Raw genomic sequence first — 26,719 nt, forward strand, 5'->3', positions numbered from 1 at the left:
GCTGTTGATTGTGACCTATGGAATGTTGTCCCACTCCTCTTCAATGGCTGTGCGAAGTTGCTGGATATTGGTGGGAACTGGAACACACTGTCGTACACGTCTATCCAGAGCATCCCAAACAGGCTCAATGGGGGACATGTCTGGGCTATTTTTGTGTACAGATCCTTGTGACATGGGACTGTGCATTATCATGCTGAAACATCAGGTGATGGTGGTGGATGAATGGCACGACAATGGGCCTCAGGATCTCTTCATGGTATCTCTGTGCATTCAAATTGCAGAAATGCAATTGTGTTCGTTGTCTGTTGCTTATGCAACACATATCATAACCCCACCGCCACCATGGTGCACTCTGTTCACAACGTTGACATCAGCAAACTAGGATTCATCCATGAAGAGCACACTTCTCCAGCATGCCAGTGGCCATCGGAGGTGAGTTTTTGTCTACTGAAGTTGGTTACAATGCTGAACTGCAGTTAGGTTAAGGCTGGACGAACAACGAGCATGCATAGAAGCTTCCCTAAGACAATTTCTGACCATTTTTGCAGAAATTATTCAGTTGTGCAAACCCACAGTTTCATCAGCTGTTCAGGTGGCTGGTCTCAGATGATCCCACAGGTGAAGAAGCTGGATGTGAGGGTCCTGGGCTGGTGTGGTTACCTGTGGTCTGCGGTTGTGATGCCGGTTGGACCTACTGCAAAATGCTCTACAATGACGTTGGAGGTGGCTTATCATAGAGAAATTAACATTAAATTATCTGGCAACAGCTCTGGTGGACATTCCTGCAGTCAGCATGTCAATTGCACACTCCCTCAAAACTTGAGACATCTGTGGCATGGTGTTGTGTGATAAAACTGCACATTTTAGAGTGGCCTTTTATTGTTCCCAGCACAAGATCAGCTTCTTGATATGCCACACCTGTCGGGTGGAAGGATTATCTTGGCAAAGGAGACATGATCATAAAAAAAACTACTGTAAAATGACAGTGAAAATAACAGTAGCAAGGCTACTTAGGATCTGAGGACCCATGACAAATTGTTTCAGTCTCATGAGGGGGAATAGGTTTTGTTGTGCCCTCTTCACGACTGTCTTGGTGTGTTTGGACTATTCTAGTTCGTTGGTGATGTGGACACCAAGGAACTTGAAGCTCTCACAGGAGTGATGGTTGCTGATAATGGGCCTCTTTACGCCTATGTAGATGTTCCATTAAAAATCTGACATTTCCAGCTACAATAGTCATTTACAACATTAACAAAGTCTACACTGTATTTCTGATCTATTTTATTTTATTTTAATGGACAAAAACATGTGTTTTCCTTTCAAAAACAAGGACATTTCTAAGTGACACCAAACTTTTGAATGGTAGTGTACATATTGTTGACATAGAAGTTTACATAATAGTTATGGCTCTAGATGAAAAGCTGTTTCAGGTATTTGAAAAATGAACATTTCGCTTACCACCCCCCCGGCCATCCTCCCTCACTTTGTGCCCCCTCAGGTTTTGGGGTGCATGACGCCCTTGGTGGCCAGTTTCTGCTCTGCTTGCTTGTACAACTCAGAGAAAGAGCACAACACGTACTAACAGCAGCGGCCAAACAGCCTACCCAACTGTTCTGAGGCGTCAGGATCGTTCTGAAGCACACATATGCACACATTCTTTTCACATAAAAGGCACTTTTCTTCTACCTTTTGCAGCATGTGTGTTAAGGGTCTCTGTCACTGTCATACATCTCTGTGTTCTGTCTCCTTCAGGATTGAAGACCTACCTGATCTCAGGGAGGAAGGTGGAGCCGTGCCACTGTAGCTGTTCCCAGCTGGGCCTGGTTGGCCTGGAGCCTGGGGGGGACACCCGCTGTCCCACATCCCGTGCCCACACCCCAGATGAACCCCCCAGAGCCCCCTCAGCCTGTGGCCTACCCCAGAGAGGGGCTCCCGACAGGGACAAGGTGAGGACATGGTATTCTGCAGGGTAAAGGGGAGATGGGGGTCAGGTGTGTGCTCATTCCCCTCTGGTGGTTTTCTACTGTGTAACTTGGATAGACATATTCTTTGGTTGTAATAGCATACTGTACTTTGACTTCATTTAGAAAATGGTCATAGTGTAACAAATGTTCAGCTCAGTAGACATGTCTTCAGAACATAATTGTAGGGCCGTGTGTTTTGAGCAGTATGTGACATGAGATTCTATCCTGTATTTTAAGCCTTATCCAGAAATTAAAATTACGCCAAAAATATAAGGAATTGTTTGAGGATGGTGTTGGACCATTTGACCTAAAAAGTTAATCAAAGTTTAAATGAAGGTTAAAATCCAAGCATGTTACATAATTGCACAAAACACAGGGCTCTAACTTAACAATATCTACAGTTGAAGTCGGAAGTTTACATACACCTTATACATTTAAACTCAGTTTTTCACAATTCCTGACATTGAATCCTAGTAAGAATTCCCTGTCTTAGGTCAGTTAGGATCACCACTTTATTTTAAGAATGTGAAATGTATGAATAATAGTAGAGAGAAGGATTTATTTCAGCTTTTATTTCTTTCATCCCATTCCCAGTGGGTCAGAAGTTTACATACACTCAATTAGTATTTGGTAGTATTGCCTTTAAATTGTTTAACTTGTGTCAAATGTTTCGGGTAGCCAGCCTTCCACAAGCTTCCCACAATAAGTTGGGTGAATTATGGCCCATTCCTCCTGACAGAGCTGGTGTAACTGAGTCAGGTTTGTAGGCCTCCTTGCTCGCACACACTTTTTCAGTTCTGCCCACAAATCTTCTATTGGATTGAGGTCAGGGCTTTGTGATGGCCACTCCACTACCTTGACTTTGTTGTCCTTAAGCCATTTTGCCACAACTTTGGAAGTGTGCTTGGGGTCATTGTCCATTTGGAAGACCCATTTGCGACCAAGCTTTAACTTCCTGACTGATGTCTTGAGATGTTGCTTCAATATATCCACATAATTTTCCGTCGTCATGATGCCATCTATTTTGTGAAGTGCACTAGTCCTTCCTGCAGCAAAGCACCCCCACAACATGATGCTGCCACCCAGGTGCTTCACGGTTGGGATGGTGTTCTTCGGCATGCAAGCCTCTCCCTTTTTCCTCCAAACATAACGATGGTCAATATGGCCAAACAGTTCTATTTTTGTTTCATCAGACCAGAGGACATTTCCACAAAAAGTACGAGCTTTGTCCCCATGTGCAGTTGCAAACCGTAGTCCGGCTTTTTTATGGCGGTTTTGGAGCAGTGGCTTCTTCCTTGCTGAGCGGCCTTTCAGGTTATGTCGATATAGGACTCGTTTTACTGTGGATATAGATACTTTTGTACCTGTTTTCTCCAGCATCTTCACAAGGTCCTTTGCTGTTGTTCTGGGATTGATTTGCACTTTTCACATCAAAGTACGTTCATCTCTAGGAGACAGAACGCTTCTCCTTCCTGAGCGGTATGACGGCTGCGTGGTCCCATGGTGTCGTGCTTCTACACCTGCATTGCTTGCTGTTTGGGGTTTTAGGCTGGGTTTCTGTACAGCACTTAGAGAAATCAGCTGATGTACAAAGGGCTATATAAATACATTTGATTTGATTTGATGGTGTTCATACTTGCGTACTATTGTTTGTACAAATGAACGTGGTACCTTAAGGCAATTGGAAATTGCTCCTATGGATGAACAAGACCTGTGGAGGCCTACAATTTTTTTTTGAGGTATTGACTGATTTCTTTTGATTTTCCCATGATGTCAAGCAAAGAGGCACTGAGTTTGAAGGTAGGCATTGAAATACCTCCACAGGTACACCTCCAATTGACTCAAAGGATGTCAATTAGCCTATCAGAAGCTTCTAAAGCCATGACATCATTTTCTGGAATTTTCCAAGCTGTTTAAAGGCACAGTCAACTTAGTGTATGTAAACTTCTGACCCACTGGAATTGTGATACAGTGAATTATAAGTGAAATAATCTGTATGTAAACAATTGTTGGAAAAATGTCTTGTGTCATGCTCAAAGTAGATGTCCTAACTGACCAAAACTATTGTTGGTTAACAAGACATTTTTGGAGTGGTTGAAACACGAGTTTTAATGACTCCAACCTAAGTGTATGTAAATTTCCGACCCTTGCTTATCCACAACGCATATAATGTAATATTCACCAACAGAGACAATTCTCTACTCTCTTACTGTTACTCGATAAGTGTAGGAGTGTTGAGCTAGGATCAGGTCACCCCTGTCCATATAGTCTTATTCATTATGACCTAAAAGGCAAACCTGATCCTAGATCAGCAAGCCTACTCTGAATACGGCCCATGTTGACATTAGTATAAATCGGTTTTGGTCCCTATGGTGGGTTTAGTGTCATGATGGAGTAATGAGGCTCCATATAGAGAGAAGAAACAGGGCATTCAGAACGTATTCAGACCCCTTGATTTTTTCCACATTTTGTTACGTCACAGCCTTATTCTAATTTGGATTAAATAAAGCATGTTCCTCATCAATACCCCACAATGACATCACAATATCCCACAATGACATCACAATACCCCACAATGACATCACAATACCCCACAATGACATCACAATACCCCACAATGACAAAGTCAAAACAGGTTTTTAGAATTTTCTTCAAATGTATTAAAAATTAAAAACTGATTGCATTTACATAAATATTCAGGCCTTTTGCTATGAGACTCGAAATTGTGCTCAGGTGCATCCATTTTCCATTGATCATCCTTGAGATGTTTCTACAACTTGATTGGAGTCCACCTGTGGTACATTGAATTGATTGGACATGATTTGGAAAGGCACACACCTGTCTATATAAAGTCCCACAGTTGACAGTGCATGTCAGAGCAAAAACCAAGCCATGAGGTCGAAGGAATTGTCCGCAGAGCTTCGAGACAGGATTGTGTTGAGGCACAGCCTCCAAAACATTTCTGCAGCATTGAAGGTCCCCAAGAACACAGTGGCCTCCAATATTTTTTATATGGAAGAAGTTTGGAACCACCAAGACTCTTTCTAGAGCTGGCCGCCCAACCAAACTGAGCAATTGGAGGAGAATGGCCTTGGTCAGGGAAGTGACCAATAACCCTATGGTCTCTCTGACAGAGCTCCAGAGTTCCACTGTGGAGATGAGAGAACCTTCCAGAAGGACAACCATCTCTGCAGCACTCCACCAATCAGGCCTTTATGGTAGAGTGGCCAGACGGAAGCCACTCCTCAGTAAAAAGCACATGACAGCCCGCTTGGAGTTTGCCAAAAGGCACCTAAAGGATTCTCAGACCATGAGAAACAAGATTCTCTGGTCTGATGAAATCAAGATTGAACTCTTTGGCCTGAATGCCAAGTGTCACGTCTGGCTAACACCTGGCACCATCCCTAGGGTGAAGCATGGTGGCAGCATCATGTCTGGAGGAAACCTGGCACCATGCCTACAGTGAAGCATGGTGGCAGCATCATGTCTGGAGGAAACCTGGCACCATGCCTACAGTGAAGCATGGTGGCAGCATCATGCTGTGGGGATGTTTTTCAGAGGTAGGGACTAGGAGACTAGTCAGGAACGAGGGAAAGATGAATGGAGCATTATACAGAGAGATCCTTGATGAAAACCTGCTCCAGAGCGCTCAGGACCTCAGACTGGGTCGAAGGTTCACCATCCAACAGCACAACGACGCTAAGCACACAGCCAAGATACTGCAGGAGTGGGATCTGCTCTCCATCCAACCTGACAGAGCTTGAGAGGATCTGCAGAGAAGAATGGGAGAAACTCCCCAAATACAAGCAGAGCTTGTAGCGTCACACCCAAGAAGACTCGAGGCTGTAATCACTGCTAAAGGTGCTTTAGCTAAGTACTAAATAAAGGGTCTGAATACTTATGTTAATGTGATATATTCTAGAAACCTGTTTTTGCTTTGTCATTATGGGGTATTATGTGTAGATTGATGAGGAAAAAAACAATTGAATCCATTTTATAATAAGGCTGGAACATAACAAAATGTGGGACATGTCAAGGGGTCTGAATACTCTCTGACTACCATATATTTACTCTGCTGCTACACCTATATCCAGTATTCACTACTCTCCTCAGTCATACAGTACACACACAGACTTGCTTTATAGTTACCAATTAGCCCCCACAGTTCCACTGTAATCCTCCCATACCACCACTAAATCTGCCAGTGCTGGTCGTGGGGGTCTTAGGGAAAGGCAGATGAGAAGTGAAGAGGGGAGAGGAGACAAACTGCTGTGTCCTTGGCATTACATGAGGTAACACACGTGGAGAGACGTTAGAAAGCCCTTCACATGGACTCACACACTTCACTGGTACAAACCCTCACTTCATTGGCTCTCTCTCTCTCTCTCACACACACTTCACTGGTACAAACCCTCACTTCATTGGCTCTCCCTCTCTCTCTCTCACACACACACACACACACACACACACACACACACACACACACACACACACACACACACACACACACACACACACACACACACTTCACTGGTACAAACCATCACTTCATTGGCTCTCTCTCTCCCTCTCCCTCTCACACACACATACACACTTCACTAGGTTTAATGACGCCTCTTTGAAGCCGTGTCCTTTCTGTGGGCTTCTCATCCCTCTCAAACACTCACTTGTCCTCAGAGCCTGACTTGGCTGAGTGTGTGTGTGTGTGTGTTTTTCTCTGTGTATCAGGCTGTGTGTGTCGCCTGAAAGTGAGCCAGTGTTCACAGTATTGTTTGGCTGTCTGTTTTAAGTCTGTAGGTGTATGGGTGCGCACGTACACGCATGTGTGTCTGCATCACTTTGTTACCAAGTACCTTGAACAATCCTTTCAGGGCCAGTGCCTAATCATCAGATGAGTGTATATCTGTCTCTGTCCATTCCTTCAGCCTTCCCCAGCCTCTTCTATGTCATCCCTATCTCCACCTCTATCACCCTGGCCCTGTCTCTCATCCCTCTTCACCTCTCCTTGTCTATCACTCTCTCTCATCCCTCTCTTCACCTCTCTTTCTCTATCACTCTCTCTCATCCCTCTCCTTCTATCACCCTGGCCCTGTCTCATCCCTCTCTTCACCTCTCCTTCTCTATCACCCTGTCTCTCATCCCTCTCTCCACCTCTATCACTCTGTCTTCTATCACTCTGTCTCCTCTCTTCACCTCTCCTTCTCTTTCACCCTGTCTCTCATCCCTCTCTCCACCTCTATCACTCTCTCTCATACCTCTCTCCACCTCTCCTCCTCTCACCCGGGCCCTGTCTCTCATCCCTCTCTCCACCTCTCCTCCTCTCACCCGGGCCCTGTCTCTCATCCCTCTCTCCACCTCTATCACTCTGTCTCTCATCCCTCTTTTCACCTCTCCTTCTCTTTCACCCTGTCTCTCATCCCTCTCTCCACCTCTCCTTCTCTATCACCCTGTCTCTCATCCCTCTCTCCACCTCTATCACTCTCTCTCATCCCTCTCTCCACCTCTCCTCCTCTCACCCGGGCCCTGTCTCTCATCCCTCTCTCCTCCTCTCACCCGGGCCCTGTCTCTCATCCCTCTCTCCACCTCTCCTCCTCTCACCCGGGCCCTGTCTCTCATCCCTCTCTCCACCTCTATCACTCTGTCTCATCCCTCTCTCCACCTCTCCTCCTCTATCACCCTGTCTCTCATCCATCTCTCCACCTCTCCTTCTCTATCACCCTGTCTCTCATCCCTCTCTCCACCTCTATCACTCTCTCTCATCCCTCTCTCCACCTCTCCTCCTCTCACCCGGGCCCTGTCTCTCATCCCTCTCTCCACCTCTCCTCCTCTCACTCGGGCATTGTCTCTCATCCCTCTCTCCACCTCTCCTCCTCTATCACCCTGTCTCTCATCCATCTCTCCACCTCTCCTCCTCTCTCATCCCTCTCTCCACATCTCCTCCTATCACCCTGGCCCTGATTCTCATCCCTCTCTCCAAATCTCCTCCATCACCCTGGCCCTGTCTCTCATCCCTCTCTCCACCTCTCCTCCTCTATCACCATGTCTCTCATCTATCTCTCCACCACTCCTCCTCTATCACTGGCCCTGTCTCTCATCCCTTTCTCCACCTCTCCTTCTCTATCACACTGTCTCTCATCCATCTCTCCACTTCTCCTCCTCTCACCCGGGCCCTGTCTCTTACCCCTCTCCTCCTCTATCACCCTGTCTCTCATCCCTCTCTCCACCTCTCCTCCTCGATCACCCTATCTCTCATCCCGCTCTCCACCTCTCCTCATCCTGGCCCTGTCTCTTACCCCTCTCCTCCTCTATCACCCTATCTCTCATCCCTCTCTCCACCTCTCCTCCTCTATCACCCTGTCTCTCATCCCTCTCTCCACCTCTCCTCATCCTGGCCCTGTCTCTCTATAGGGCTGCTATTGTGGTTGGTATTGTATCCATTGAATCTGATTGTGTATCATTGTGATTCTAATTAGTGGTAAAATGCTGAAGTGCTGAGTTCGTGCTCTCTCTCTCACTCTCGCTCTCTCTCGCTCGATCTCTCTCTTCCTCTCTCTCTCAATGGGTCCATTTCTCATAATATTTTTGTCTGATTCTCTCCCTGTCTCACTCTCTCTGCCCTCTCTCTCCCTCTCTCTCTCTCTCTCTCTTTGTCCTGTTTCTGCCAAACAGTTTCTCTCATTCATTATTTCAATTTTTCTCCTCCCTCCCTCTACTCAACTCTCTTTATTTCTCTCCGTTATCTCTTCACCCTCAATTGACTCATTCTTTACCTCTCTCCTTCCCCACTCTCTCTCACTCCCTTCCTCTCTCTCCATTCCTCTCTCTACCCCTACCTCTATCCCCCCTCTCTCCCTCCCTTCCTCTTTCTCTCTAGCTGTCTCGCTTTCCACCCCCCCCCCCCCCTCAAATTAAAATTGGAATAGAATAATAGTGAAGACATCAAAACTATGAAATAACACATATGAAATCAATTAGTAAGCAAAAAAGTGTTATATATTTTAGATTTGAGATTCTTCAAAGTAGCCCCCCTTTGCCTTGATGACACTTTGCATTCTCTCAACCAGCTTCACCTGGAATGCTTTTCCAACAGTATTGAAGGAGTTCCCACAAATGCTAAGCACTTGTTGGTTGATTTTCCTTCACTCTGCGGTCCAACTCATCCAAAACTATCTCAGTTGGGTTGAGGTCGGGTGATTGTGGAGGCCAGGTCATCTGATGCAGCACTCCCTCAGTCTCCTTCTTGGTCAAATAGCCCTTACACAGCCTGGAGGTGTGTTGGGTCATTGTCCTATTGAAAAACAAATGATAGTCCCACTAAGTGCAAACCAGATGGGACGGTGTATCGCTGCCGAATGCTGTGGTAGCCATGCTGGTTAAGTGTACCTTGAATTCTAATATAAATCACTGACAGTTTCATAAGCAAAGCACCATTACACCTCCTCCTCCATGCTTCACGGTGGGAACCATACATTCGGAGATCATCCGTTCACCTACTCTGCATCTCACAAAGACACAGAGGTTGGAACCAAAAACCAAAGGACAGATTTCCACCGGCCTAATGTCCATTGTTCGTGTTTCTTAGCCCAAGCAAGTCTCTTCTTATTATTGGTGTCCTTTAGTAGCCTAGTGGTTAGTGCGTTGGGAGGGTAACCGAAAGGTTGCTGGATTGAATCCCGAGCTGAGAATTCCCCTGAACAAGGCAGTTAACCCACTGTTCCCTGGTAGGCCATCACTGTCAATAAGAATTAGTTCTTAACTGACATGATTTAAGACATGAAGGTCAGTCAATGTGGAAGATTTCAAGGACTTTGAAAGTTTCTTCAAGTGCAGTTACAAAAACCATCAAGCGCTATGATGAAACTGTCTCTCATGAGGGCCGCCACAGGAACTGAAGACCCAGAGTTACCTCTGCTGCAGAAGATAAGTTCATTAGATTTACCCGCCTCAGAAATTGCTTATTTGAGCTGTTCTTGCCATAATATGGTCTTGTTCTTTTACCAAATAGGGGTATCTTCACCTTGTCACAACACAACTGATTGGCTCAAATGCATTAAGAAGGAAATCAATTCCACTAATTCATTAACAAAGCACACCTGTTAATTGAAATGCATTCCAGGTGACTACCTCATGAAGCTGGTTGAGAGAATGCCAAGAGTGTGCAAAGCTGTCATCAAGGCAAAGGGTGGCTACTTTGAAGAATCTCAAATCTAAAATATATTTGGATTTGTTTAACACTTTTTTGGTTACTACATGATTCCATATGCGTTATTTCATAGTTTAAATGTCTTCACTATTATTCTACAATGTAGAACAACCCTTGAATGAGTAGGTGTGTCTTTTGACTGGTACTGTATATATATATATATATATTATATATATTATATATATATATATATATATATATATATATATATATATTATATATATATTATATATATATATATATTATATATATATATTAATATATATATTATATATATATATATTATATATATATATATTATATATATATATATTAATATATATATTATATATATATATATATATAATATATATATATATATATATATATATATATATATATATATATATATATATATATATATATATATATATATATATATATTTATACAGTGCCTTGCGAAAGTATTCGGCCCCCTTGAACTTTGCGACCTTTTGCCACATTTCAGGCTTCAAACATAAAGATATAAAACTGTATTTTTTTGTGAAGAATCAACAACAAGTGGGACACAATCATGAAGTGGAACGACATTTATTGGATATTTAAAACTTTTTTAACAAATCAAAAACTGAAAAATTGGGCGTGCAAAATTATTCAGCCCCTTTACTTTCAGTGCAGCAAATTCTCTCCAGAAGTTCAGTGAGGATCTCTGAATGATCCAATGTTGACCTAAATGACTAATGATGATAAATACAATCCACCTGAGTGTAATCAAGTCTCCTTATAAATGCACCTGCACTGTGATAGTCTCAGAGGTCCGTTAAACGCGCAGATGAAGAACAAGGAACACACCAGGCAGGTCCGAGATACTGTTGTGAAGAAGTATAAAGCCGGATTTGGATACAAAAAGATTTCCCAAGCTTTAAACATTCCAAGGAGCACTGTGCAAGCGATAATATTGAAATGGAAGGAGTATCAGACCACTGCAAATCTACCAAGACCTGGCCGTCCCTCTAAACTTTCAGCTCATACAAGGAGAAGACTGATCAGAGATGCAGCCAAGAGGCCCATGATCACTCTGGATGAACTGCAGAGATCTACAGCTGAGGTGGGAGACTGTCCATAGGACAACAATCAGTCGTATATTGCACAAATCTGGCCTTTATGGAAGAGTGGCAAGAAGAAAGCCATTTCTTAAAGATATCCATAAAAAGTGTTGTTTAAAGTTTGCCACAAGCCACCTGGGAGACACACCAAACATGTGGAAGAAGGTGCTCTGGTCAGATGAAACCAAAATTTAACTTTTTGGCAACAATGCAAGACGTTATGTTTGGCGTAAAAGCAACACAGCTGAACACACCATCCCCACTGTCAAACATGGTGGTGGCAGCATCATGGTTTGAGCCTGCTTTTCTTCAGCAGGGACAGGGAAGATGGTTAAAATTGATGGGAAGATGGATGGAGCCAAATACAGGACCATTCTGGAAGAAAACCTGATGGAGTCTGCAAAAGACCTGAGACTGGGACGGAGATTTGTCTTCCAACAAGACAATGATCCAAAACATAAAGCAAAATCTACAATGGAATGGTTCAAAAATAAACATATCCAGGTGTTAGAATGGCCAAGTCAAAGTCCAGACCTGAATCCAATCGAGAATCTGTGGAAAGAACTGAAAACTGCTGTTCACAAATGCTCTCCATCCAACCTCACTGAGCTCGAGCTGTTTTGCAAGGAGGAATGGGAAAAAATGTCAGTCTCTCGACATTGCACGCCCAATTTTTCAGTTTTTGATTTGTTAAAAAAGTTTGAAATATCCAATAAATGTCGTTCCACTTCATGATTGTGTCCCACTTGTTGATTCTTCACAAAAAAATACAGTTTTATATCTTTATGTTTGAAGCCTGAAATGTGGCAAAAGGTCGCAAAGTTCAAGGGGGCCGAATACTTTCGCAAGGCACTGTATGTATATGTGATGTCGGTGATGTCGGTGATGTCTGGTGAGGACCTGCCTTACAACAGGCCTACAAGCCCTCAGTCCAGCCTCTCAGCCTATTGCCGACAGTCTGAGCCCTGATGGAGGGATTGTACGTTCCTGGTGTAACTCTGGCAGTTGTTGTTGCCATCCTGTACCTGTCCCGCAGGTATGCTGTTTGGCTGTACCGATCCTGTGCAGGGGTTTTTTAGAGTAGAAAGACCTCTTTAGTGTCCTACGTTTTCATAACTGTGACCTTAATTGCCTACCGTCTGTAAGCTGTTAGTGTCTAAAAGACCGTTTCACAGGTGCATGTTCATTAATTGTTTATGGTTCATTGAACAAGCATGGGAAACAGTGTTTAAACCCTTTACAATGAAGAGCTGTGAAGTTATTTGTATTTTTACGAATTATCTTTGAAAGACAGGGTCCTGGAAAAGGGACGTTTCTTGTTTTGCTGACTTTATATATATCATTGTTAGTAAGGATTGTGCTTTGTTGAGTTTGAACCAAATGTGGGTGTTACCCTTTTTGATCTGCTTTAGTGAAAGGTCCGTTTATACCATATGATCAATCCTCCCGAGTCACTACCCTGTTTTATGTCTTCATGTTTGAATGATGGAAGTAACATTTCCCTATAGCCTGGAGGACATTGAGTATCTATGACACCATGTTTCTACAATAATTATTTTGTCAAGACTTTGCTATCGTTAAGAATATCTGGGTTTGTGGTTTTAAGACCTAAGCTAGAAGAGTACAAGCCCAGGATATAAATATCTATTTAACAGTGAACATATGTTGGCATGTTTGTGAATTAAGAAAAATAAAACTGTTTTGTGTTTGCGTGCGTGCGTGTGGTTGATGCACCCAATCAATACTTAGGCTAAGCACACTGACCACACACAACACAAGAGTGAATGTGTAAACTACAGTATGAGAATTTGTCAATACTAGGATTGAAGAAACTGTAAATGATATAAATAGACAAATACCTCTCCTTCTCTCCAGTCTCATTGTCTCTCCTGCAGTGCGGCTGTAGTTCCAAAGGAGGATCAGGTTCTGGAGAAGGGCACGGTGCAGAACGGTTGCCATGACGATCACACGACCAATAGCAGCAAGGTTTGCCTCACTTTACCTCACTCTAGTAAGCGTTTGACCTTTGAACCTGGCCGTGACCTTTACTCATCCCAACCTGACTGCACTTAAATCCAACCCCAGTTCATAATACCAGGCTTAGTGTTATCATATTGTATTTCTGAAGTATTCATATCGCCATACTATACATGATGGAATGACGTGAACCTAGCCAAACGGAAATGTCTTGATTCATTTGGCTTCACTAACTAAGTCACTAATCACTCTTATCCAAGACCTCAGGTCTAACACTTCTCACTCTCCTCTTTCTGTTTCAGCACGCACGCACGCACACACACACACAGCTTCTCACTAGCCTCTCTCCTCTCAACTCCACCAGGACACCTCATCTCTCAAATGTCCCTCCCAGGCCCCCGTAGGCTGCAGCCCTAAGGCCCTGAACGGTCTGCTGAGCCCCAGGCTGGAGGAGCCCCTGACCAACAGCCAGACGTCCCTGTGTGAGATGCTCCAGGAGAAGGAGAAGAAGTGGGGTGGAGGGGCCATGGGGATGGACCACTCTGCTCTCATCCCCCTGCGCTCCAAGAACTTCAGAGAGAGGAGCGACGCTCACTTTGTGGATGTTATCAAAGAGGACAGGTGAGGGGATGGATGGATGTTACACAAACTGATCTGGAACCAGGCTTGATGGCTGTGGTGGAGCTTTTTGGGGAGTTGGCAGGACAGCACTAATAGATCTGAGACCAGGCTAAGGGAATCAAAGGATAAGATTCTGAACGCTGAAGGCAGAACTGTTATGTAAGAAGCAGACCCACACGTATCTTTCATGTGGTATCAATGTCTGTTTTGGTACAGTGTGTCTATTTACAATGTGCTTTATAGAACTAGTCTTACAGAGATTCCCATCCTTTCCCTAAAATCCCCAGTTTTATAGAAATATGGGTTGGAGGATCTGGATTTCCTGCTTATTCCCCCTGATTCTGGGAATTCTCCAACTGGGATAAAGAAATATATACATATAAACTGCTCAACAAAATAAAGGGAACACTTAAACAACACAATGTAACTCCAAGTCAATCACACTTATTTTAGTGTTCCCTTTATTTTTTTGAGCAGTGTATATAATATTTTTTAAATGTTTTGAGAAAGTTACTGTAATTTTGCAATCCTATATACAACACACTGTATGATCTGCTCCGTGCTATTTTGTTTGTAGTGATCCTTATGCTTCTGCCCACTGAATAAGCCCCTGGGTCATGTTCATTCGGCACCAAATGGAAGAAAACAGACATGATATAGTTGATGGACTATCTGGACTTGTCCAGTAAGAAAAGCTCATTTTCATTTTCCATTGCAAAATGTTTGGTGCCTTATGAACACGGACGGCCCTGGTGGTATGATAGGTTGGTGTAACTCTCTCCCCGACAAGTCTGTCTTCTTTATACTGACTGACATCTGTTGATCTGCCCATCTCCCAGTCTGATGAAGGACTACTTTTTCAAGCCTCCCATCAACAAGCTGAGCCACACCTTCCTGGACAGAACCCTGGAGTCTGCCTACAGGACCAGCTACCAGGAAGAGGTGTGTATCCCTCCCTGTCTGTTACTCTGTCTCTCTGTCTGTCTCTATCTGTATTCCTTTTATCTGTCTTTCTGATGTCCCACTTCCTCTCTGTCTACTAGACTACACCTGGTCTGTCTTTCCTTGTCTCTCCCTCTGTCTCCCTATCCGTTTCACCCTGCCTGTCTAGCTCTTTCTCTGTGTGTGTGTGTGTGTGTGTGTGTGTGTGTGTGTGTGTGTGTGTGTGTGTGTGTGTGTGTGTGTGTGTGTGTGTGTGTGTGTGTGTGTGTGTGTGTGTGTGTGTGTGTGTGTGTGTGTGTGTGTGTGTGTGTGTGTGTGTGTTCTCTGAGTAACCTGTAAGCACTGCACTATGTATGGCCTGTCAGGACTGCGGCAAAGACAGGGAAATCACTGCAGGACATCGATAGGAATGTCCTCTTAGCTTGTGATGCCCTCTGCTGGTACAGTGGGGGAACTGCATGTTCAACTTCACGTCTGGATAATGTTTCTTTCAGTTTCATACTTATTACTTAATCACAATGAGACAATTGTATTAATGTTTTGTTAAGACTTCCATTCTTCATGCTTCTCTATTCTCTCCCACAACCTTTGCTGTCTCTCTTTACCCTTCCCAAACCCTCCCGCTCTTTATCTCTTTACACTCTACAACCGGACGGACCCAGGAACCATTCATTGCCATTGTGCCTTTAGTGTGTGTATGAGGTTGGCTATTGTGACAGCAAATCAATCCATTTCTGTTGAAAAATGACAAAGTATCTATTCCCTCCCGTTCCCAGGTGGAGACCCAGGCAGCGGTACAGACCTTTGCCAGCCCTACCTTCAGCTCTTTCCTGGACATGGTCCTGTGTTGCTCAGTGTTCCTGGCCCTCTCCCTGGCCTGCCTCCTCCGGCCCCTGCTCTCCCTCCCTGGGGCCCCCCTGCCTGCCCCGGCCCTTGCCCTGGTTGCCGTGGCCACCCTGCTGGAGGCCCTGGCGCTGGTGCTGTCTATACGGTAAGACGGTTGAGGGAGAGAAGGAGAGGTGGAGAGATGGGGAGGAGGAGGAAAAAGGGGGAATAAGTTGGGAGGGATGGAAGGAGGAGGGGAGAGGGGAAAGGGGGTGGGGAGAGGGATATGAGGAGTGGGTTGGAACTGGGGAGGAGAGGGAAAGGGGGTGGGGAGAGGGATATGAGGAGTGGGTTGGAACTGGGGAGGAGAGGAAGAGGGGAAAGGGGGTGGGGAGAGGGATATGAGGAGTGGGTTGGAACTGGGGAGGAGAGGAAGAGGGGAAAGGGGGTGGGGAGAGGGATATGAGGAGTGGGTTGGAACTGGGGAGGAGAGGAAGAGGGGAAAGGGGGTGGGGAGAGGGATATGAGGAGTGGGTTGGAACTGGGGAGGAGAGGAAGAGGGGAAAGGGGGTGGGGAGAGGGATATGAGGAGTGGGTTGGAACTGGGGAGGAGAGGAAGAGGGGAAAGGGGGTGGGGAGAGGGATATGAGGAGTGGGTTGGAACTGGGGAGGAGAGGAAGAGGGGAAAGGGGGTGGGGAGAGGGATATGAGGAGTGGGTTGGAACTGGGGAGGAGAGGAAGAGGGGAAAGGGGGTGGGGAGAGGGATATGAGGAGTGGGTTGGAACTGGGGAGGAGAGGAAGAGGGGAAAGGGGGTGGGGAGAGGGATATGAGGAGTGGGTTGGAACTGGGGAGGAGAGGAAGAGGGGAAAGGGGGTGGGGAGAGGGATATGAGGAGTGGGTTGGAACTGGGGAGGAGAGGAAGAGGGGGGAAAGGGGGTGGGGAGAGGGATATGAGGAGTGGGTTGGAACTGGGGAGGAGAGGAAGAGGGGAAAGGGGGTGGGGAGAGGGATATGAGGAGTGGGTTGGAACTGGGGAGGAGAGGAAGAGGGGAAAGGGGGTGGGGAGAGGGATATGAGGAGTGGGTTGGAACTGGGGAGGAGAGGAAGAGGGGAAAGGGGGTGGGGAGAGGGATATGAGGAGTGGGTTGGAACTGGGGAGGAGAGGAAGAGGGGAAAGGGGGTGGGGAGAGGGATATGAGGAGTGGGTTGGAACTGGGGAGGAGAGGAAGAGGGGAAAGGGGGTGGGGAGAGGGATATGAGGAGTGGGTTGGAACTGGGGAGGAGAGGAAGAGGGGAAAGGGGGTGGGGAGAGGGATATGAGGAGTGGGTTGGAACTGGGGAGGAGAGGAAGAGGGGAAAGGGGGTGGGGAGAGGGATATGAGGAGTGGGTTGGAACTGGGGAGGAGAGGGGAAAGGGGGTGGGGAGAGGGATATGAGGAGTGGGTTGGAACTGGGGAGAGAGGAAGAGGGGAAAGGGGGTGGGGAGAGGGATATGAGGAGTGGGTTGGAACTGGGGAGGAGAGGAAGAGGGGAAAGGGGGTGGGGAGAGGGATATGAGGAGTGGGTTGGAACTGGGGAGGAGAGGAAGAGGGGAATGGGGTGGGGAGAGGGATATGAGGAGTGGGTTGGAACTGGGGAGGAGAGGAAGAGAGGGGAAAGGGGGTGGGGAGAGGGATATGAGGAGTGGGTTGGAACTGGGGAGGAGAGGAAGAGGGGAAAGGGGGTGGGGAGAGGGATATGAGGAGTGGGTTGGAACTGGGGAGGAGAGGAAGAGGGGAAAGGGGGTGGGGAGAGGGATATGAGGAGTGGGTTGGAACTGGGGAGGAGAGGAAGAGGGGAAAGGGGGTGGGGAGAGGGATATGAGGAGTGGGTTGGAACTGGGGAGGAGAGGAAGAGGGGGAAAGGGGGTGGGGAGAGGGATATGAGGAGTGGGTTGGAACTGGGGAGGAGAGGAAGAGGGGAAAGGGGGTGGGGAGAGGGTTATGAGGAGTGGGTTGGAACTGGGGAGGAGAGGAAGAGGGGGGAAAGGGGGTGGGGAGAGGGATATGAGGAGTGGGTTGGAACTGGGGAGGAGAGGAAGAGGGGAAAGGGGGTGGGGAGAGGGATATGAGGAGTGGGTTGGAACTGGGGAGGAGAGGAAGAGGGGAAAGGGGGTGGGGAGAGGGATATGAGGAGTGGGTTGGAACTGGGGAGGAGAGAGGAAGAGGGGAAAGGGGGTGGGGAGAGGGATATGAGGAGTGGGTTGGAACTGGGGAGGAGAGGAAGAGGGGAAAGGGGGTGGGGAGAGGGATATGAGGAGTGGGTTGGAACTGGGGAGGAGAGGAAGAGGGGAAAGGGGGTGGGGAGAGGGATATGAGGAGTGGGTTGGAACTGGGGGGGAGGAGAGGGGAAAGGGGGTGGGGAGAGGGATATGAGGAGTGGGTTGGAACTGGGGGGGAGGAGAGGGGAAAGGGGGTGGGGAGAGGGATATGAGGAGTGGGTTGGAACTGGGGAGGAGGGAGGAAGAGGGGAAAGGGGGTGGGGAGAGGGATATGAGGAGTGGGTTGGAACTGGGGAGGAGAGGAAGAGGGGAAAGGGGGTGGGGAGAGGGATATGAGGAGTGGGTTGGAACTGGGGAGGAGAGGAAGAGGGGAAAGGGGGTGGGGAGAGGGATATGAGGAGTGGGTTGGAACTGGGGAGGAGAGGAAGAGGGGGGAAAGGGGGTGGGGAGAGGGATATGAGGAGTGGGTTGGAACTGGGGAGGAGAGGAAGAGGGGGGAAAGGGGGTGGGGAGAGGGATATGAGGAGTGGGTTGGAACTGGGGAGGAGAGGAAGGGGGGAAAGGGGGTGGGGAGAGGGATATGAGGAGTGGGTTGGAACTGGGGAGGAGAGGAAGAGGGGGGAAGGGGGTGGGGAGAGGGATATGAGGAGTGGGTTGGAACTGGGGAGGAGAGGAAGAGGGGAAAGGGGGTGGGGAGAGGGATATGAGGAGTGGGTTGGAACTGGGGAGGAGAGGAAGAGGGGAAAGGGGGTGGGGAGAGGGATATGAGGAGTGGGTTGGAACTGGGGAGGAGAGGAAGAGGGGAAAGGGGGTGGGGAGAGGGATATGAGGAGTGGGTTGGAACTGGGGAGGAGAGGAAGAGGGGAAAGGGGGTGGGGAGAGGGATATGAGGAGTGGGTTGGAACTGGGGAGGAGGGAGAAGAGGGGAAAGGGGGTGGGGAGAGGGATGAGGAGTGGGTTGGAACTGGGGAGAGAGGAAGAGGGGAAAGGGGGTGGGGAGAGGGATATGAGGAGTGGTTTGGAACTGGGGAGGAGAGGGGAAAGGGGGTGGGGAGAGGGATATGAGGAGTGGGTAGGAACTGGGGAGGAGAGGGGAAAGGGGGTGGGGAGAGGGATATGAGGAGTGGGTTGGAACTGGGGAGGAGGGGAAGAGGGGAAAGGGGGTGGGGAGAGGGATATGAGGAGTGGGTTGGAACTGGGGAGGAGAGGGGAAAGGGGGTGGGGAGAGGGATATGAGGAGTGGGTTGGAACTGGGGAGGAGAGGAAGAGGGGAAAGGGGGTGGGGAGAGGGATATGAGGAGTGGGTTGGAACTGGGGAGGAGAGGAAGAGGGGGAAAGGGGGTGGGGAGAGGGATATGAGGAGTGGGTTGGAACTGGGGAGGAGAGGAAGAGGGGGGAAAGGGGGTGGGGAGAGGGATATGAGGAGTGGGTTGGAACTGGGGAGGAGAGGAAGAGGGGGGAAAGGGGGTGGGGAGAGGGATATGAGGAGTGGGTTGGAACTGGGGAGGAGAGGAAGAGGGGGGAATGGGGGAGGGGAGAGGGATATGAGGAGTGGGTTGGAACTGGGGAGGAGAGGAAGAGGGGGGAACGGGGGTGGGGAGAGGGATATGAGGAGTGGGTTGGATCTGGGGAGGAGAGGAAGAGGGGGGATTGGTAAAGGAAGGGACAGAACTAAGGGAGGTGAAGTTTGAAGATGGGGAAAAGGGGAGGCCATTAGCCTGTTTTCGATGGGGTTGGATTGCTGTACATGTACTGTCTATCAGCCCTCTCTGAGCAAACCTTCTCTCCCAGGATGGCCTTCTACCTGGACAGCGTGATGAGCTGCACTAGAACCCTGCTGAGGGCCATCTCTGGCTGGGTCCCCCGTCACCTGATAGGGGCCGTGCTGGTGTCCCTGCCCGCTGTGTCCGTCTTCTCACACGTCACCTGTGACATGCACCTCTCCATACAGGTGAGTGTATTCTGTTCGTTTGCCCTGGTCATTTCCTCCAGAGTTTGCTAATGCTAACGATTGTTCCTTCCTGCGTCTCTATCTGTGTCTCCCAGTTCACCATGCTCACCTGCTGTGCAGTGATCATTGCCATCATCCAGTACTGTAACTTCTGCCAGCTGAGCTGCTGGATGCGCTCGGCCATGGCCACGGTGGTGGGACTGGTGCTGTTCGCCCTGCTCTTCAGCCCGCCCTGCAGGTCAGACACGTTACAATGGATTCTATTTTTTAACACATTTATGGCCTTTTTTTGTTGGTCGGAAAGGGCCTTAAAGGGGCATCTGCAGTTCAAACAATAACAACACTGTTTTAGTAAACAACTGAGGAACGGAGCTGGAGAAATGTAACCACCCTCAAATTTGTATATTACCCATTTAGTCCACTACCAATGCACTCACTAAAGTTCGATAGGATATTGTATACAATATTACCACAATGTCATAATTTAGTATGACTTTTCCTTTGTGCTGACACTGTGTGTAATTGAATTTGTCGTGGACTCGATTAATCTCATCCGACTGTGTCTCGTGTTTTTGTCCCCTCTGTCTTCCAGTTCTGCCAACAGTATGTTATTTTGGTGAGTAGAATGAAGTTATCCATACAACTAAGATTATAAATATATATCTGACTCCACCTTTCCTTAACTCCTTCCATCTCTCTTTCTCCATCCCTCCTTCCTTCCTTCTCTCCCTCCCTGCCTACATTTCTCTCCATCTCCACTTCCCTACCTCATTCTCCAACTCTCCATCCCTCCCTTCTCTCCTTCCTTGTTTCTCCACCCTCTCTCTTTCCCCTTCTCTCTCCATCTCTCCCTCCCTTTCTCTCTCCTCCAGGTCTGGCGACGCCACCAACAACAGTAACCGCAGCAGTGTTGTACATGGTCAGCCTGAGCCCGCCGCTGACCCCGTGCCCCGCCTCCAGGACCTGCTGGGCCCCGAGGTGGGAGTGGCCTTCTTCCTGCTCCTCCTGCTCGTCTGGTTCCTCAACCGCGAGTTCGAGGTCAGCTACCGCCTCCATTACCACGGCAACGTGGAGGCCGACCAGCACCGCATCAAGATCCAGAACATGAGGGACCAAGCCGATTGGTTGCTTAGGAACATCATCCCCATCCACGTGGCAGAGCAGCTCAAAGTGACTCAGAGTTACTCCAAAAACCATGGTAATGTTGGCGTGATTTTTGCCAGTATCGTTAACTTTAGCGAGTTCTACGAGGAGAGTTACGAGGGCGGCAAGGAGTGCTACCGCGTGCTCAACGAGCTCATCGGTGACTTCGACGAACTGCTTCGCGAGCCGCCCTTCAACAACATCGAGAAGATCAAGACCATTGGTGCCACGTACATGGCGGCGGCTGGGCTGAACGCGCAGCAGTGCGCCGAGACGCCGCACCCTGACGGCCACCTGCGGGCGCTGTTTGACTTCGCACTGGAGATGATGCGCGTGGTGGACGACTTCAACAAGAACATGCTGGGCTTCAAGTTCAAGTTGCGCATCGGTTTCAACCATGGCCCTTTGACTGCAGGGGTGATCGGCACCACTAAGCTGCTCTACGACATCTGGGGCGACACAGTGAACATCGCCAGTCGCATGGACACTACGGGCGTGGAGTGCCGCGTGCAGGTGAGCGAGGAGAGCTACTGCGCCCTCAGTGCCATGGACTACAACTTTGACTACCGCGGCACAGTCAACGTCAAGGGCAAAGGTCAAATGAAGACCTTTCTGTTCCCCAAGAGTGCGGACAGCGGCGCCCCCGTGCCTCAGTACCTGCTCTCCGTCTCGCCAGAGATCCGGGTGCAGGTGGACGGGAGTATCGGGCGCTCGCCAACGGATGAGCTCTCTAATATGGTGCCTAGCTCCATCTCTGGTGTACCCAGTACCACCAGTCCCTCGCTCAGCTCTGGGGTGTCCACGGGTCTGCTGCGGCCTGAGAGGGGGGTGGTGGAGGCTGGAGATAGGCCAGACAGTCGGCAACAATACTACTGTAGCCCTACTACTACAGAGACCATCGCAGCCAGACGCTCCTCCTCATCATCCTATGTTGGTCTAGCCTCCCTGCCTATCACTAGTCAAGCTGGAGCTACTTTGAAAGTCAAACAACCAAATCAGTCCATCACTAATAAAGATGAAACTCCTTCAACCAGCGTCCAACAACCAAATCTTCCCGCCACTAGCTAGTGGAGCTCTTTTGACAGTCCAACAACCAAATCTGCCCGCCACTAGTCTAGCTGGAGCTCTTTTGACAGTCCAACAACCAAATCTGCCCGCCACTAGTCTAGCTGGAGCTCTTTTGACAGTCCAACAACCAAATCTGCCCGCCACTAGTCTAGCTGGAGCTCTTTTGACAGTCCAACAACCAAATCTGCCTGCCACTAGTCTAGCTGGAGCTCTTTTGACAGTCCAACAACCAAATCCACCCATCAATTATAAAGGTGATACTCCTTCAACCAACGTCCAACAACCAAATCCACCCATCAATTATAAAGGTGAAACTCCTTCAACCAACGTCCAACAACCAAATATGCCCACCACTAGTCTAGCTGGAGCTCCTACAACAAACGTCCTCCAACAACCAAAACCTGTGGCGCCTGCCTCACTCCAGTCTCTCTCCCCTCAGAATGCCACAGCAACTGAGTCACGGAAGGAGGTGGAAAAAGAGAAAGAGGAGCAGGACGATGATGACATTATTGGCGAGCTAACGAAACTCTAAGACAGTTATGTCTGCGATAGTTTTTTGCATTAGCCTTCAGCCCTTTAAGCACGGCCTTTCTTGCATTCCTGCCAGTTGAAGCTTATTATGGAACAGTCATATGTGACGAGAAGGCATACAGGAGGTAGCACCTAAATGGCAGACTGTAAGAAACCAGTTTCTGGCTCTCTGTTGTCAATTCTTCTCCAGGTTCGTGCTCATTAGGACACACCTTTGTTAATCTTTTTTCAACTGTATGCGAAAATGAGCGTTTCTTATTGAACAAGTTCAGATACTACGTCTGTTTTCTTCCCGTTCATGCCCACTGAACACGACCGATGTAGCTGGTGGCCACAGTCAGAGTGAATAAGAAGATAGGGAAAGTACGATGGGCGCTATTACTGAACTTATGTTGCTATAGAAACCCAGCCTCCTATGATCTACTTGATTCTCACTAACATCTTTAGTCTTTTTTTGTTGTTGTATGTTTTTGGCTTTTTTTTTCTCGCCTTTGTTTTTTTATGTCTTGATTAAGTGCCTTTAGCACAAAATAATGTGTAGACCAAGCTGGTCTGGACGAGGAACGAAGAAGAAGCATAAAGGGGAAAGAACACTGGGAAAGACTTCGACACTACCATACTGTGAACCTTATGTACATTTTAAGGCAAAAGCTTGGTTTCTGTCAGTTTGTTATAGTTGTCTTTGGTCTGTGTAGCTATGAAATTGCTTTTATTACTGTAGTTAAGGAGTTTACAAGAATCGGAGCAATAAGAAATGCCACAGTGAAGAGTGAATGATGGGTTACAAAGGGAAGCAAGATGGAGTCGTCTTTTCACAGTGAATCACTTTAAATTGTCTAACAAAAGCACAGGCCTCGCACAACGCTCTCAGACAAACCCACAACAATATCTAGAACATCAGTCGGAAGGCTTGACTGTGTGCTTGTGTCTGTGCGCTACACTACAGTAATAACTGCCATCCACGGCCTCATGCGGAGAGGTGGCTGGCTGTAAGTTGTCATTCTGCAAAAGATGAAACCGTGGGAAGAGGTGGGGAGTGTGATTAAGACATTATGAAATCCCTCTTGCTGATGTAGTATCTTTTCTCCTGGCCCTGGTTAAAAGTAAGGACCTCTGTCTTACTAGCCTCAAGCCGTCAACTAGACCTTGGTAATAGTAATTAGGGCTGAATCCTAACTCCCACTTAAGTCTGTTTTAAGTCAAAGTCTCCAATTGACATCAATGCATGACTAAGTGAAAATGTTTAAGTTAGGACTTGACCCTAACTCTTTAACATATCACTAATTAGCTTCAGCTGCACATTAGCTCTGCAAGTCTATAAAGCTAACTTTTAGCACCACAGGTTGGTTCATGTGCCATAACCTCTTCCTAGTATTTTACAGGAATGCAATCTGTTGTTAGGCTACCGTTGTTGAGGTTTGAAGTGCACCCCTCTAGGTAGGCTTCCTAATAGGTAGTTTCTATTGAACGTGCTGGTTTGCTTACAATACAGTTAACAATCTGCTAAAATTGTTACATGTGCGTCATGTACATATCATGTGGAATAGGCAAGAGCACAAACAGATCTGGGACCAGGCTAATCTTGAGTAGTCTCTTGTGACAGACCTGAGTTAAGATGTTGAGTGATCCAGTTTAACGGAATGGTAGATTGGTATATTGACCTTCAAATAGGACTTGATCTGCTATCGCCACGCCCCCCCCCCCCCCCCCCCCCCCCCCCCCCCCCCCCCCCCGTTACTCTACCGTCCGGCTATTTAGAAATACATGCAAGGGGGAATGCACCTGATTCCTCTTGTTACAGCATTCCTGCCAAATTAGATCCTGGATAATAAGGGACGTTTCTAACATGTGTCATGTAAACAACATATACAAATAAACATGTCAAGTGTGCATGTTCAGTGCTACATATTTTCCTGTTTGTTTTGTTGAAGTTGAGATCTTGTTGTTTTCTTTTTATATATATACACATGTACTGTATGCATTGTTTTATCAGAACCTTTCTTGAGATAATTGAGTATGGTGAACTGTACAGTGCATATCCTCCAACTGCAAGTCTAATCATCCCTGTCACTTTCTCTCTGTTTTAGTGAAAGGGCTTGGGTGCTCGGGGGAAATAACAAAACAAGTAATGGTACTGCTAGGCTTCCATCCAATTGGCGACCGATTTTCATGCGAATATTCTAAAATCTACATCTGCGTATTTTTCCACCAGTGGTGTGTTTCCACCAGTGGTGTGTTTCCACCAGTGGTGTGTTTCCACCAGTGGTGTGTTCCCACCAGTGGTGTGTTTCCACCAGTGGTGTGTTTCCACCAGTGGTGTGTTTCCACCAGTGGTGTGTTTCCATGGTGTGTTTCCACCAGTGGTGTGTTTCCACCAGGGGTGTGTTTCCACCAGTGGTGTGTTTCCACCAGGGGTGTGTTTCCACCAGTGGTGTGTTTCCACCAGTGGTGTGTTTCCACCAGTGGTGTGTTTCCACCAGTGGTGTGTTTCCACCAGTGGTGTGTTTCCACCAGTGGTGTGTTTCCACCAGTGGTGTGTTTCCACCAGTGGTGTGTTTCCACCAGTGGTGTGTTTCCACCAGTGGTGTGTTTCCACCAGTGGTGTGTTTCCACCAAACGGACTTGTTGAGGATAAAAATCAGTGCATGATGACAAAGTGCACACAAAATATACTTTTTCACTTAAGTTTTCACGTACCAAATAAAAATCTAAAGTTCAGTGTGTTTCCATTGCATTTTCAACTCTACCAATAGTTTTGTTATAAAAAAAAACTGTTGGGTAAAATAGCAAATTTGCCTTCTCTGGTCTTGGTACATGCGCTCTAACCAACAGCTCACAGATACAGTGCGGATAGGCTCGTCTACATAATGAGATTATTATGGATAATAGCGAGAAAATTTGTATTTTTTAAATGGCAATCAAGTGTCGATCAACATGTCACCAGAATCAGACCCTGGAGATTTTTTGGAAAGGAGCATCAAGATCACTGTGCACTTTCATCACCCTGTGAAGTTCTTCATAAGTTAGGCCTATTTCATCTGTAGCCTAATACTGCTTATCATCGCGTGACTCAAGGTTTACTTCAATATGATTATTATTTACCTCATTTCCACTGCCATTTCTCGCATAATTAATAAAAAAATGACCAACATAGAAAGATCCCACCCCGTCGAACAAACAAATTATCTTTTGGCATTTATAAAATTGTACCTAAACTTCCTGTTTCCATCACAGATGTCGTTATTTTAAAAAAATGATACGGTATGACCTTACTCACATAAAAACTGGGGATGGAAACGTCTTATTATTATTTGTGACCTCAGACATACTTTGAAACCTCAAAGGTACAATATCAAAGCGTTCTGAATTAGGAGTAGAACTTGGGAAGTAAATGTTCATAGTAAAAGACTCCAAAGCAACATGTTTTAGTTTAGTAAAGATGGAGAGACTCAGGATATCCCAGCAATCATTTGGGTTTTAAGTGCATCTTTCAACTTTCAGTACTTAAGTTTCTCTTTTGTAGTGCCATAATTGGTTTTACTACAGGTTCCTGTGTGTACTGCAAGAGTTTGCTAGTAGTGCCTTTTCAGTCATAGGAAAATCCTCTCTAAATCAACTCTGATATAATTTAATTAAGATTGCCACGTTTTGTTTCTCAAACCTCCTTGAATACACTTTTTTTGTTGCTTTTTGACATGTGTACATATTTTTCTCATCCAAGTTCTTTAAAATGTTTATATGAATTTGACATGTGCCTTTTCTACTTCATAACCTGCTGAGCAATTGTTTCCAACATTTAGTATCACTGAATGAGTATGAAACTCAATATTGCAGTTCATTGTCACTTTTTGGTACACAGCTGCCACTTGTTTGTTCTGATGTGGATTTAAAAACAGGGAATAACAAAAATGTAGTTTTGCTTTGTTTGACTGGATATTGTTGTACTGTGTAGAATTGCTTGAATGGGGTTAGGCCCATTTTAAGTGCATTAATCTACAAACGGGATTGTTTTCAAATTGTCAAATGTATTCTTGCCGATTATGAGCGTGCAACCCTTGTTGTAAACCTACCCAAATTGCATTGATTACAATAAAGGGACATATTGGAAACAATCAGTTTAAATCATAAACATCACACAGTGTTATGT

General features: G+C 46.9%; 1 protein-coding gene across 1 annotated transcript; it reads left to right on the forward strand.

Moving 5' to 3' along the window:
• The first annotated feature begins 413 nt into the window (after positions 1–413).
• Positions 414–22,708, forward strand: LOC139402039 (adenylate cyclase type 9-like). The gene is made up of 10 exons (XM_071146092.1): positions 414–432; positions 1,753–1,946; positions 13,128–13,238; positions 13,624–13,850; positions 14,690–14,792; positions 15,569–15,783; positions 19,671–19,830; positions 19,926–20,068; positions 20,423–20,446; positions 20,703–22,708. Exons 1-10 carry the CDS (start codon positions 414–416, stop codon positions 22,039–22,041), a joined length of 2,535 nt encoding a protein of 844 aa, XP_071002193.1. The 3' UTR covers positions 22,042–22,708.
• The last annotated feature ends 4,011 nt before the right edge of the window (positions 22,709–26,719 follow it).

The sequence above is a fragment of the Oncorhynchus clarkii genome, unplaced genomic scaffold, assembly GCF_045791955.1.
Source record: "Oncorhynchus clarkii lewisi isolate Uvic-CL-2024 unplaced genomic scaffold, UVic_Ocla_1.0 unplaced_contig_554_pilon_pilon, whole genome shotgun sequence".
NCBI classification, from domain to species: Eukaryota; Metazoa; Chordata; class Actinopteri; order Salmoniformes; family Salmonidae; genus Oncorhynchus; species Oncorhynchus clarkii.

Excerpts from the sequence above, each read along its gene's own strand:
- LOC139402039 (XM_071146092.1), top strand. Across the intron at positions 14,793-15,568 it reads GGACCAGCTACCAGGAAGAG|GTGGAGACCCAGGCAGCGGT; the intron begins GTGTGTATCCCT and ends TCCCGTTCCCAG. Across the intron at positions 19,831-19,925 it reads ACATGCACCTCTCCATACAG|TTCACCATGCTCACCTGCTG; the intron begins GTGAGTGTATTC and ends TGTGTCTCCCAG.